The sequence below is a fragment of the Anopheles arabiensis genome, chromosome 3, assembly GCF_016920715.1.
Source record: "Anopheles arabiensis isolate DONGOLA chromosome 3, AaraD3, whole genome shotgun sequence".
NCBI lineage: Eukaryota > Metazoa > Arthropoda > Insecta > Diptera > Culicidae > Anopheles > Anopheles arabiensis.
In genome coordinates this window covers 41,273,836-41,288,520 of record NC_053518.1, presented here as the reverse complement: position 1 = coordinate 41,288,520, position 14,685 = coordinate 41,273,836, and the positions used below count along the sequence as shown (strand labels likewise).

The window sequence follows — 14,685 nt, the reverse complement described above, 5'->3', positions numbered from 1 at the left end:
TTCCATTCAATTTATTTGTCAATTTATTGAATTGTTTTCAGTGTTTCTTTACGAGCGAGAGGCACATACGAACTATTACCAATGGCACTCTTTTGCCATATGCTTTTATTTCTACCGACTCATACTTTCGTGATACAAAACAAGGATTTATAATCAATATCTATCGGGATGTAAAAATAAACCAGATCCTAGATGCTTCATTATACATTACTAGATTCAATAAATACCAAGAACTTATTTATATTAGTTAAAGATTTTTCCGAATGTTTCAATGATTGTTTCTACCATAGAACCAGTAAATACTTTTTTAATGTACCACACATAAATAAAACATTATCAACAATAAAAATTATTATGTGCATGCCTAGCACCTTTCTATATCTACCTGTTGTACTATCTATATAACCTAATAACTTATCATATCAAACTGTCATGTAGAGGGGCGATCCCATGGTACAATCGCCAAATGGAACGGCTCAATAATAAGCCCGTCACGGGTTCAAGCCTAGAAAGGACCGTCTCTTCGTAGCAAGAACTGGCAATCCAGCTGCATGGTACTGAATAAGTCTCGAAAGCATGTCCGCATCGGACGTTACTCCAAGCAGAAGAAAATATTAAACTGTGAAAGGGTGTTGAGGAAGAATAACTGTATTGCTAAAGTTGTAATGATCTTTCACTTCTTATTTTGTTTTAACTAACGAACACAAATGAGCAATAATAAAATTTGTTAAAAATTAGCTATTTGAACAGACTTTGCTGCAACTCTATGCTGATGTCGAACTTAATATTTGAAAGATGCTGGTAATGTTTCTGCATAAAAACTTTTGTTCCTTATTTGTTTTATTGTACCTCAAATTTTTAATTTATTGGCAAAGTTGAAGTCTTTTAAAAACCACGATCAAATAATCCGTCTTTGCCCTTTATGCCAACAGCATCGCCAAAGGTTCTGTACCTACGATATGTTTGATTGAAAACTTTCCAAACATTCTGACCATCGTTAGCGTCTAAGCCAGTTTAACAGCTCATTCCATTCATGTTTCACATCGATTCATAACCCTTTACTCGCCGACTGCACAGAACCGTGAAGCATTCTTCCGCTATTAGCAAGCTTCCGCCCACGGTACAAAGCAATGAACAACCCGAAAAACCAACAACCTCAGACAAATTTTGCAAGCTGAGAATAGACCCAAGAACGACAATGTCTTCTTCGCATAATTACCCAAACCTTCGGAATTGTTTCCGAAAAAGCGCTTCACCTCAGGCAAACAGTTCAACGTACGTACACAAGGGAAGTTCTACCCATTTCAGAGCGCTTGGGCAAGGGTTTCGATAGTAGGATCACTACGTACCACTCACCATTCACAAACAACCGCACAGAGCGCAGTGGATTGAGTATCCGCTGGAGTGCCACCGGTGTACTAGTGAACACACTCTCCCGCCGCGCTGCGAGTTACCCCACATACCGACGGAAGAGTGGGGACACCCGGGTATGGGCCCGGTCGACCGAATCGCGATGCCACCGCGAAAAGCGCGCCCCCAGCAAGCCCTCAGCAAGCTGGAGGGGAGAGACACGCGAGTGAGTGAGAGTGTGGGCAACGCATAGTGTGTATCATAAAGTGGCTTTTGTATAAAAGACGTTTGCGACCCACCAACATCATCCAGTATCTTTTTGGACTCTGGTATTCCAGTATCCACCGTACAGTGAAGTACAGTTCGTAAGCGCATCACAATGAAGTCTCTGGTACGTGAGCATGAGTTTGGGTTTTGGGTAGCATTCGCAGTGGCTTAAGAGACAATCAAATCATACGAAACAAATGTGGCTAGTGTGCTCGTGTGTGGTTCGTGTCAGGACTCGAGGAAGTCATGTATAAAGTGAAATTCTTGTACTCGGATATGCATTCAAAATAATGCTAAAAACCGTAGTGTTTGATGGTCCAAAGCAAGGATATGTCCACTTAAAAAGACGTGTGCAATAGTGCGAGCAACTTCGACCCCTTTATGTGTACACCCAGGCATCATATGCCAGAGTGATTTGCATGCAAACTGCAAATTGAAATCGCATTGGCACACTGTCGCAGTTCCGCGACTGGTTGGTGAAACGTGTTTGACTCCTTCGTGTGCATATATCGGGTCGAACTTCACTTTCGCAGGGATCTTTTTGTTTTTGCTGCCGTTGCTTCAAACCCATGCCTTCAAACAAGTGAAAACTAGTCCACTCCCTGAATGTGGCAGGCTTGGGGTAGTGGGTTTAGTATGATCACTTCCGCGACGTCTAATCGATAGTAAATTAATGGAAATGATAAAAAGAGGTGGAAATTGATTCACGGTTCCGTAACGGCTCTCGGCATCTCGAAAAGTCGTTTAGCTTATCGTGACGGTCGCTTTCGATGGAAAAGTTCGCGCGGCTGCCGATGTGATTTTTTGCAATTCATATCTAACGCATAATGTGTGCGCTTCTCATTCCCTTTCCCCCTCTACCAGGTGTTGTTGGGTTTGGCCACCCTACTGGTCTTGAGTTCGGCGGCCGAGGAGAAGCAGCAGTCTGCGGCCCCAGAAGCGAAACCAGCAGCGGAGGGCGAAAAGCGCCACGATAAGCGTGGTCTGTTCGAGCACGACTTCGGTGGACATGATTTCAGCGGCCATCATTTCGAATCGTACGCCCATGGCCACCATTATGATCTGCATCCGCACCACGAGAAGACGCTGACCGTCGTCAAGAAGGTCCCGGTCCCGTACCCAGTGGAGAAGCACATCCCAGTGCCAGTGGAGAAGCATATCCCGGTCCCGGTGAAGGTTAGAGTGCCGAAGCCCTACCCAGTCTACAAGACTGTCCACTACCCGGTCAAGGAGATCGTCAAGGTGCCAGTGCACGTCCCAGCCCCGTACCCGGTTGAGAAGAAGGTCCCGTACCCAGTCCACGTTCCGTACGATCGTCCCGTCCCGGTCAAGGTGTACGTGCCCGCTCCCTACCCAGTCGAGAAGAAGGTCCATGTCCCGGTGAAGGTCCATGTCCCAGCTCCGTACCCAGTTGAGAAGAAGGTCCCGTACCCGGTCAAGGTCCCAGTGCACGTTGAGAAGCCGTACCCGGTTGAGAAGATCGTCCACTACCCAGTCCATGTGCCAGTCGATCGCCCAGTTCCGGTCCATGTTGAGAAGCCAGTCCCGGTCCCGGTGGAGAAGCCAGTGCCGTATGAGGTCATCAAGAAGGTCCCGTACCCAGTGCATGTCCCGTACGATCGCCCCGTGCCAGTGCACGTTGAGAAGCCCGTCCCAGTCCCGGTGAAGGTGCCAGTTCCGCAGCCCTACCCAGTGTACAAGCACATCCCGGTCCCGGTCGAGAAGCACGTGCCCTACCCAGTGAAGGTTCCGGTTGAGCGTCCAGTGCCGTACACCATCGAGAAGCACATCCCTTATGAGGTCGAGAAACCAGTGCCGTACCCGGTCAAGGTCCCGGTCCATGTCCCAGTGCACCACCATCACGAGCACGAACATGTCGAGTACGAACACCACCATCACTAGAGATAGCACGCATTAGCATTGTGATAACCATAGGAATACCCTTCTCCCTTCCTTCCCACGACAATTGAAACCTCCATCCCAACTTCCTTTAAGAAGAGGCAGCAGAAGAAGAACAAAAAACGACTCCCAAGTTACCTCCCGGTTAGTGTCCGGTTACGTAATAGCTAAGTGAATTCACCAACCCCATGACACAAAACATGCCACACCATTCACAACTAACAAAACACAACAACAAGCGAGACACAAATTAACCGTCCAAAACCGTTTATTTTTTTCATACTCACTCGATGAGTAGTATCGATCGTCGATTTCAGCTCGATTGATAAGCATAATGTTAGTGTGTGGTAGCAACGCATGCATGCAAATACTGTATCATCATGTGGTGACGCAGAGAGACAGTTAGAGCGAGAGAGAGAAAACGAGAGAAAGAATGAGAAAGATGATGAAAAATTTCATAATTTCTTCGTCAAAATCTCAACACATCAAACTTTAAATGCGAAACGCGCGCCCGCGCTAGCAAAACGCGGTCAGACAACGAACCCGATTCGAAACCACGAAATGCTGCGATTGATGCAGCTTTAAACATATATTTTTTGTGCCTGACAATTGTTAGGATTGTTGCCCGGTTCGAGAGCGAAGAGGAGTGTATTATACTATGGTCGAAAAGACTTAACCAATATGAAAGCTACGATGAAAGCGGAAGAAGTGATAAAACAAAAAGTCGAAAAAAAAATGAAAATAAAATCATTGTTGAAACCAAGTCGTCTCCAGCCTTTCTGGTGTGTGTGTGTGTTTTTTGTTATTTTAATTGGTGTCCGAAAAGTTATGCCATTTTTAAATCTGGGTCAAGCAAGGAGGGTTTAATTCATTTAAAAAGAAATTTAAAAAGATGTTGCAGAAATGTTAAAAAAATGTTAAAGCTTATAATGGCGTAGCTGTTGCTTTGAAAATACTTTTTTAAAATACAAAAAGATGCGAGTTTTATGCGGTTTGTATTCAATTAAAGCTGCTATTAATATTAAGTCAAGACCAGTAGGTCACTATTGTTGCTTCCACACACCGAGGGCAAGGGTTTCCATTTACCAAAAGGCAAACCCACAGGCCCGTTCTCTCGACACTTAGCGGAGGCTCAGATTCGCCTTCGCTTTTGATCCTTGCAGTCGATTGTTTCATCATTTAGCTCCACTTAAACCTATGATCGACAGATTGCATGCATGATTCAGTGCGGTTTGAAAGAAATGGTTGAGCAATGCTAAACCACAGAGACCTTGCACCATCCGCGAGCCCTGGCAAACAACGGAAGGCACCCGTTCCGAGCCCGCCTGCAGACTCACATGCACGTTCTCATACAGTGTTTCGATCCAGTTTCAGATCGATCTCCGCCAACGATCGCAATTAAGCGTCACCGCGGTGTTGCGCTAGCATTTCCTTTCCGTTCCACCGTATGCAAGCAAGCACCGCCGTGCTAGAACCACAATTTCGTAACGCATTCCCCGTGCGACCCCGCAAGTCGCCAGGTGCCTGCCCTGGTCCGGCTGGCTCGCCACAACATGTGTACCATTATGCTCACGATTTAGCATGTTGTGCTGAAGAAATATGGCTTCCTGGCCGCCGGTGCTCCGGCAGGCCCACTGGGACGGCTACCACTCCATCACGATTCACACGACACACAGCGGCGTGACATCAGAACAACGAGGAGCGTTTCCCTTTCCACTTTCGTGGCTGATCGATTCCTTTCGATTTCATCGGAAAGGAAAAAATCAATGTGCTATTCTTAGTGTGCTACTGCAGGCTACATGTGGTGATCTTTTGGAGGGTGAATTGGAGAATCTTAGTGTAGTCTAGTCGGAGTGTAGCGTCTAGTCGTGTTTGTAAGAGGTTGAAAGGAAAACATTAGAACGTGACTCTGTCTATGCCGGACTTTGTTGATGTTGGAGGTGAATTGATGGGAGGTGATGAAAAAAGCCAATGTGAAGCTCTGTTACCTTGACTAGAAACTGGTTCATCTTGTTCTGGTCATTTCCACACGTCTGGTAATTTATGGTGCAAGATGTTGTGATCGTGGACACATTTCTATGCATTAGTGCAATTATTTCGTTGTATGTTGGATTGTTGGAATAAGAAACATTATAAATTTTTCATTCATTTATTTTTATTATTAAACACGAAGAAAATTATGTTGAAAATTAAACATTCTTGAGTAAACCCCGATTTTGATTTGTATAAAAAAAACACCAATTATTTAACTGGGACTATGTTTCAAGGGGAAAAATGCAATACTTAGGTAATACTAATTTATTGGATGATGAATGTACATGGTAGAATAATGTATTTGCTTATATCTCAAAAGAAAATTTTATTTAATTAAAGAGAGTGAATAAAATAAATTATAAATCTTATTTAAACTAACCATCATATTCGTTTCTCGCTTAAAAAATTGCGTATTGCGTCGGGTTAGCAACGTCTTTCTAATTGAACTAATAAAACTTTTGGTTGCTCACGTGCTTCAATTCAAATTTGAAAGCTGAGTGAAATATTTCATAGCAAACATTTCATTGTATCTAACGCATTGCGGATTGCATACATTCAGGCTACTTAACACAGTTCATATTTAGCACAATACTTGGAGAAAGTACAGTGATGACAAATTTAAAACTGAATTTATATTTTATAACTAAGCGGAAACCAAAAGATTCAACTTATGTCCATTAAAAGATAATAGTTTTCTAATATATTTTCTTTTTTTAAACTAGTTTTTCAACCGGCATTTCGACTCGCTTGAAACATTGTGAAATCCTTAATTAGTGATTGTAAGTATAAAAAAGAATAAATTGTTGGTAAAATTGATGTTCAAAAATCGAAAACACTCTAGTGTTGCATTTCACCAACCTAAAAAGGTATCTTGCGAAAATTTCTTTCAAAAAACGTTTAGGATTAAAATAAAAAATCCAGAATTAAAAAGATATGTGTCAAAATATACACGTTTGCATTTTTTTTCAATTCTGGAAAAATGGTTGTAAGATTGGTAGGGTGATAGTTTGAATTTAAATTTATTAAATAATTAAACAAACTCTAACAATTATTGTACATTATGTGCAAGCCTAATTCATCTACTCAAACCCAATTACGTCCGATGGACTGCAGCAATACTGGCCAGGAGAAGTGACTAGTAAGCTGGAAAAGGTACCAGCGTTGATGAAAACCATCTGAGTCATTTGCATCTGCGCCACGGTCTCTGCTTCTCCCTGTCTCCCTATCGTGTTTGCTCCGTATCTCGCACACTCTGTCATGCCATCGTCCAGTGCGGTATGTGATCATATTTACCTATGATCACTCGATGGTAATTGCATAATTTATGATCACTGCCGCAAGATTGTATTTCACGCCAACACCATACATGCGGCGGAGCGCGGATCGATCGGTACCGGGGCGATTGATTGATGGGCGTTATTTAGAGGACTCGTGTCATTATTACAGATAGCATTTTACCTTGATGCGAATCGATCGACAGCCCGGTTCGGTGGAAAATGTTTTTCTTAGTTTAAAGCAAAACGTTCAACAGAACGAACCACTCGTTCGAGCCTGATCTGCATGTGCACGGCAGCTTGAGCGAGTGCAACGGGCATTTGGATTGCACGGGAGACCGTTTTCCTGCTGGACGGCTGTTACACTCGCTCGGTAAACACATATGCAACGTGAATCGATGCAAAAACCACAACCTTCGTACGGGATGAAAGTGAATGAACGAGTAGAAAGATCGCACACGCGGTAGCACAGCATTAAAAACATGGCAGCACTGTTGTGGTGGGGTTTGTTTGTTCGTATTTGTAATAATGACTGCATTCGCACACAACAGAGATCAGAAAAAAACCGGGGCGCCATCAGCCATCACTCTCCTTCCACGCGGGGCAGCTGGATGATATAATCGAACATTTAGAAGAGCACATAATTGTCTAGCTTACCGTCAGGTCGTCAGATTGGGCGTCACTAATCGATACCGAGGCCGGGCAAGTGTTTGCAGCTCCAGAAAAGGATTACGAGCCCAAAAACGGGCCCCTCGCGCCGTACCAGTTCGCACTTTTGCATGGGTTTTGTTTTACACCGGCGGGGCCATTCTGTGGAATGGGGTCGATCCGCTAGTCGGCATGATCCCGGTGTGCGGTAGTTTCGGTTTGTTGCTGCACCTTACTCTCTCTCTCTCTCTCTCTCTCTCTCTCTCTCTCTCTCTCTTTCTCTCTCTCTCCCTCCTCTTTTGATGCATTGTGTGTAAGCGTGTGGGGAGATTTCGCAATGAGCGGTTGGATTTGTTGTGCAGCGTGGAAAAGGAAAAAAAATGGAACGAATCGAGAACGGTTACGGTTGTAAAATTTCCTTTTCACCATTAAGAATCTTGTTTGACGATTGCACCCTCCTGCCCGTCTATGGTTCGTCTTTCTCCTCTCTTTCATGCAATGCCCAGTTGCCGCTCGGCAGGACGGGTTCAAAAACCCGTACTCTATGGGGAGGCACACTGCTTAAGCGAGAGTGCAAGCCAAATGACCACCCGGGACGGGACGGGTTCGCAGTTCGCGAATCGTTAGATAATTTTGTGTATGATCTCTGGCGCAGGTGCCTTGGATTATGTAACGGTGCTCCTGCACCGGTGAGCAAGTACGGACCGCGTGTGTATGCATACCCGGTCTCTTGATGCACACTCGAGCGTAAATGACGTTGCGAGCGTTTGGGGCGAAAGAAAAAAAAGGATACCGAATGGATGCGTGAGAATGGCATACAATGTCACTGGTGTGATGGAGCGTGTCGGATTGTGGGACGTTTCGCTGAGACAGTCACTAATTGGGACCTGGGCAAATGTAGATCATGCTGAGAAGAATTGGGCAAGAACTGTAAGGGCGTTTAGCAAGTGATGTCGTTTGAGCTAATTGCGTAAGATATCTCATCAAGTGCGTTGAGCAGCAAGTGTACTAAGAGATCAATTGTTAATGAATTGTTTTATGAATGCAGCTGTATGCTTTTATGTATGATGAAAAGTTGTAAACAAATGTAGGTTACAAAAAGTTTTTCAATACTTTCATTTTTGAAAAAAAAAACATTTGAGTGTATAAAAACTCAAAAATTTATTTAAAAAAAATCTCAACATCTGTACTAAAATGACATGGCCATCCTTTCAATGGTTTCCTTCAGCAAGACTCTTTACAATTAAAATACCGCACAACGATGTCACGGTAAAATTAGAAACACACACACAGCACGTCGAAAACTAATAGACAAAGATCTCGCTAATCAGTGGATAGCTTGGTTGTCTCCAGATAAATTTGCCAGACACTGTCCTGACTACACATTTCGAGCAGCTTTAAGACTGAGTCTCAAGTAAGTCATTTTAAAAGTTGACATCGAAGTCAAATATGTTTAAAATTATGAAAAATGAAGAGATCTTCGATATTACGCGTTGTTGCTTTGTTTTATTCAGGTATGCTAGGTTTAATTATCATATAATTAAATAATAAAAAAAATCTCTCAAAAAATCAATCAAATGCTCAAAACCACAATATTAATAGAATACTACAGTCTGAATTGCATTTCAGTTGCTCAACACTGTACATGCGTTATGTAACGGACGCTTCCTCCGAACGTCCACTTTTATCTGTTCGAGCATGGCAGCTGTTTGATAAGCTGCACAGAGCCACCGACAGCAGGAAATTCGACAATGTGCGAAAAACCGGCCCCACCCATGTATCATTACGTACCCGTATTTCGCTACACTCCATTCGCTGTTTCATTCTCTCGAATGTATGTGTGGCCTCATTTTGCACACATACACAAACACATCAATTTTTCGCACTCACCGATGCTCGAACGAAAGCCAATACAGTTTTCCTGCTCATTATGGTAAAACGAACGAAAATCCACCGGGCCTTTTCCCCTAACCGTTTTTCTATCGTGTTAGGTGGATAAGACCGATCGGATCGGACATTGCTTGGCGCGAGAATTAACTAACTTTCTTGCCACAGGACTTTCCCGCCTGTCGTTTACCCATAAAGCTGGCGGTCGGCTAATGAATTCGATAGTTGAACGAATTTCACCAAACGCATTGATCGAATGAAAGACGCCGATTTCCTGTCTCAAGTTTGCACCACCGCGTCGCTACGCAAGCGGCAAATATTGCAGCGTCGTTGTAATGTGCTCTGTGGGTGTGTGTGTGTATGTGTGTGTGTGCGCGCAAATGTTTTTCGATTTTCCTTCGCTTTTCTTTTAATCGGCCGTGGTTTTATTTATAGCAGGTGCGGCGGTGCAGTCGTGCGATAACGAAAAAATGGGTGGTCGAAACTGACTAGACGGGGCCAATTTTCCACCATAAAATCAGCCACTAAATCCAAAATCACGGGCCTTACCAGCGAGTTGGCCGGAGCATCTTTGCTAGCTGCTCACCCGTTCGAGGTGTAAAGCGAACAACAGCGAAAACTATGTTACTCCGTTGACAGAGCAGCTAAGAGCTTGAGAAAGGCAGCAAAAGCAGGGTCGCCAGTAGTGGTGGAGGAAGAATAGGAGGAAAAATAATAAATTTAATTGACTTGCGATGCGTTGCGTGAGTTGCTTACATCGAATCGAAAAGTGTGCTTCGACAATTTGTGCAGATACAATCGTGCAGTCACTTGAGCAAGTTGAAGGAAAAGAGATGGGACAAGATGCGCTGCGGAAAGGTGGTGGCAATGGAATAGAGTAGGAGGGAAAAGGTTTTTGCTTTTTTTTTTGGTTTTGGTTCGTCGGCCTACAAGGGATGTCGATCGTCAAGGCAACAACCGTACGAAGAAGAGTTACTAATTCTTACGGACAATTGATGCTGACCGTGGTGTAGTGATGAGTGTGGAAGCATCATCTATCTGCATCGAGCAGCGAAACCGCTCAGCCGTAGCAAGTGAAATTTTATACTGACCTCTGTCAAGGAGACTGTTGATTGGGCTATAATCTACCGGATGATTTTTCGAGGATACGTCTTAATTTTCGTTTCTTCTATGTTTTTGCTTAAATAAGTTAAGGTTTAAAACGATGTTTGGGGAAAGCAAACCATTTTTTACAGCTATTTAATAAAATCTATTTTTTTAAATCACTTACAAAATAGCATTCCAATTTCCTGCACAAATTCTCCACTCAGTCAGCTAAAGGATTGTTGTTACGGTCATTGTTTTATGTAATGATGCTAGGGGGGCATAAATTCGGTCACTCGATTTTTGAGCGAAAACAAACAAACAGAAAAGAAACCGCGAGCGGAAACCACATTACTCAACCGCATCAACCGCGTGTGTGCACGTGCGGTAGTGCTGAGGGATTTGATGTGTACCAAGTGCATCCGTACAGGGACAACGGTCGTATAGCGGAGGTGCTACATTTCACTCATTGATCGGATGACCCACTCAAGGTAGTCCCACACCGACATTTGAAGGACTTGTGAAGAGGAAATTCGTAACAAATCTTTTATTGAATCACACAAAGAAAAACAAGGTGCTGCAGCAATCATTGGCACAAAGCATTGGCGCCGAAAATCTGGCGTAAAGAAATCAAAGCTTTGTGGCACTGTTTTTTTCTATATCACTCTCCCTTTTTTTACATTCTACACAAGCATTAGTTGCAAAACCTTAAATCGCATCCAAAACGCTGTCAATCATCGACCACGCCACGATGCTACCCAACAACCCACCATAATCCCTTTTTGTTTACGTAAGCCCAAATAATAGTAAACATTGGCCTACAGCCGCCGCGTCGAAACGAAAGACTTCAATGCCCGGGTCGCAACACATGCCACCAGAAAAGCGACGAACCCTACCCAATTCATCAAGTCGGTGGGTCGCCGGTGGTTCCATTTCATGCCATTGCTCCAAATACTGATCGACCTAGTTTTTTTGTGTGTTTATTTTCTGTCTCATCTCAGCTAGCGTTCCCAACGGCGCTAAGCACGGCACTAGACACTAAGCAAAGGGAGGGAGGACAGACTTTGCAAACACGGTGCCGCGCCGTTCGTCATGTCGGGTGGGCTTTATGCTACAGACCAAACCTCTCTAGTGTCGTGTGCTCACAGCTTCCAATCCACTATTTCCCCGAGGCAATTGAGGCTAGGGAAGGTTTGACGACAGCTCTTCGCAGCAGCCAATGCCGTTGAAACGTGAAACGTAGCTTCGGTGCCGTTTGGGCTCGTACAAACTTATCGATTAGTAGCTTCACAGTCCCTTCCGGTGCGGCACGGGTGAGAGATGTATCACAGCGATGGAAGGATTGTGCAGCTCATGAGCAAATAAGAACACATACAAAAATCGAGTTTAAAACAAAAAAGTAAAAAAACACAATTAAGAGCAGAACTAACACATTTATCTACGTCCTTACATACTATGCATTCTTCTTTGCACACACTCAACACTCTGGTTTATGGAATTGCATGGTAGGAATGCATTTTTTCCGCCACTTCTATTCGCCCACCGTGAAAAGTGAAAGCATAGCAGGTCAACGCCATTTGGCCAACTTACCTAGTGTTCGGCCCGCTCGTACGTCGCACGCGTGCCCTACCACTTGGGCGCACGTTTATTATGACTTCATGGCTTCATGATGCCCCCCTCCCTTGCCATCTCGATAGTCTCCCCAACATGATAGCACGCCAGCGATTGACCTACGGCCGACGGTAGCATAATGTGTGCCAGCGTCTTATTTTTTGCGTCGATTTTCTCACTGTTGGGCCACAGTGCGGCCTCGAAAAAAAAACAATACTGATCTTGCAGGCAAAAAGACGCTTCGTCGACAAGGGAGATGAGGTGGGCAGTACAACAAAATACGTATTGCAAGAAGTAACCACACTAGCGCCGTCCTGCAATAGCCCCCCGGGCCGGCGGATGGCCGCATGCTGTGCGTGCGCCCTCCAGGACGGATGGGAAAGGTATAAAGCCATTAGGCGTGCGGGGCAATGAAGAGTGTTTGGCTGGCCGAGCCTGGGGCAAAGTGGATGTACAAAAAAGAAGAAGGAGGTGGAGAAGTAACAAAAAGTGCAGAAGCAGAAACGCAACCACAACAACGACCACCGTTTGCAGCAGAAATGAAGAAAAGGAAAATACGCTTCGGCATTGTTGCATAATAAAAATCTATCATCAAGACCCATAACCGTATAACCTATATCTTACTAATTAATCGTGCAAAGGGACACACAGGCGGCAAGGCACTGGTGATGAAAAGACAGAATGTGTGAAAGCTCACTTAAAATGTACGGTAAATTGTGTGTGCAATCAGACAAATTATTAAATTCACGTAGCAGCACAAATACACAAAACGCGACCTGCAACCGTGTTGGAAATTGTTCAATTTTAGCTCCCTATTAGATCAGCTTTGCGCGTGTTCAGGTGTTGGTTTTTCACTGGAGATGATATGGGAAATGGTTCGTGGGCAATGTTTCACTCCACTGTACCTCTATTGTTCTGCAACGCCAGACCGGTATGCATTAGGGTTTAATTCTTCACTTTAGCTGTCGTCAGATGCAACTAATTGCATGATGGTTTCGTAGTTGTTTTTGACACTCATCGCGAGCATTAGTATTAGGCAGCCGAGACATGGGAGGCTTTGGTAACGCATATTTTTTTCTGACTGCCAGTAAGAAATCTCAATTACGGTGGAAGCGATACAATTGGGTCTGTTGTAAAGTTGCTGCCGTTTTAAAGATACATACATTTTGTCTGCAAAAATAGACGCACCATTCGAACGTGTTTGCTTGGGAGGATAATCTTGGTGAGATTTGAAATTATGTTCAATATGATCGACCCAGTCTCATATTATCCACAGTGTCTACCTTTGCGATGGTTACTATAAATATTAACACACTGGTGATAGTACAGTTATGAAGTTATGATAGTACAGATTTATGAAGAATTTAGCAGTTCAAACTATTATATTTTAATAATAAACGGCTGTTATTTTCAAAGCGGTAATATGTTGTCTCTCTAATTTACGCTATCGCCTTTTATGAGTTGATGATGATCGAATACTTTTTAATTATTTATTTATTTATTAAATTTATCGAAACATTTGAAATATCCATTAAATTTCAACCTTTTGCAATTGGTTGATTGACCGCCAGATATTTCAAATTATTCATATGATTTCTATTAATAAGGAGCAAAAAAAGAAGATTGCAAATAATAATAATAGATCTCTCTTTTTGGGAGTTTTAACCCATGGTAAAGTAAATCTTAAACCATAAAAAAAAATCTTATACAACTCCATCACATTTGTGACATCCTACAGTAATCCTACAGATCAAATTCTCTCTACACTCTACACATAAAGAAACTATACTATCTTACTGCAACAGATCTTGAAACAAGTCGTCTCTGGAGCACACATCAAGCTCTCCACCTTCAAGTCAACCATCACATTTCCACCGACTACTCCATGCTAAGGCCTTGCGGGGTAGCACGAAGTATTCCATCAACAGCGCCAGCAGCGAAACACAATAGTAATTATGATGATTTATGTGACACCTCTGATGGGCAGCACCGAGTAATGATGTCTCGCCATGCACCGATCGACATCTGTGCACCCGTCCCATGCAATTCGGAGTATGGTGCAGCAAACACAGCGCAACACGAACCATACTCGACCAGTGCAGCCGTGTGAGATAATCAAATCAATTAAACATACATTCTGCTCGGTGGAGGTATGTCACAGGGTGAACCATGTCGGTCGGTTGATGGCAGCGTAGCGTAACCAACAAAAAAAGTATGAATTTTTACACCGCTGTGTATTATGAGATTTAAAGATTTATATCAACACCCACCCACGGAATCCTGCTTCCTCACGATGGATGCTATCACTGTTGTATCACCGATGATGGTCGAAAATCAAGCTACTTTATCAAGCAACCTCTTTGACTCCCATGAATTGCATGACGATGTAAGCGTGTGTTAACCGAACAACACGCATAACCTCAACAGCGATTACCGTCCAACCATTCGGCCCGCATGCATGTTTGGTTTGCTCGCCCAAAATTGCACCTTAAATCAATTACGCTTTCTTAGTGTTGCTGTTGCGGCTGTTGAGGCCCGTAACACATTAACCATAGTATGCTGGTTGCAAGCTAGATCATTACTAAACTTCCGTAGGATTTAGCCGTCCTGTGGTACTAGCCGAGGTCCGGTT

General features: G+C 43.6%; 2 protein-coding genes across 6 annotated transcripts in view; one reads left to right on the top strand and one right to left on the bottom strand.

The window, feature by feature from the left end:
- The window catches only part of LOC120904353 (angiotensin-converting enzyme), a 70,795-nt gene that overhangs the window by 42,082 nt on the left and 14,028 nt on the right, over nt 1–14,685 (bottom strand). The gene's annotated exons all lie outside the window — the stretch shown is intronic.
- LOC120904360 (skin secretory protein xP2-like) lies at nt 1,647–4,279 on the top strand. Its single transcript, XM_040314280.1, has 2 exons — nt 1,647–1,741; nt 2,482–4,279. Exons 1-2 carry the CDS (start codon nt 1,730–1,732, stop codon nt 3,517–3,519), a joined length of 1,050 nt encoding a protein of 349 aa, XP_040170214.1. The 5' UTR covers nt 1,647–1,729; the 3' UTR covers nt 3,520–4,279.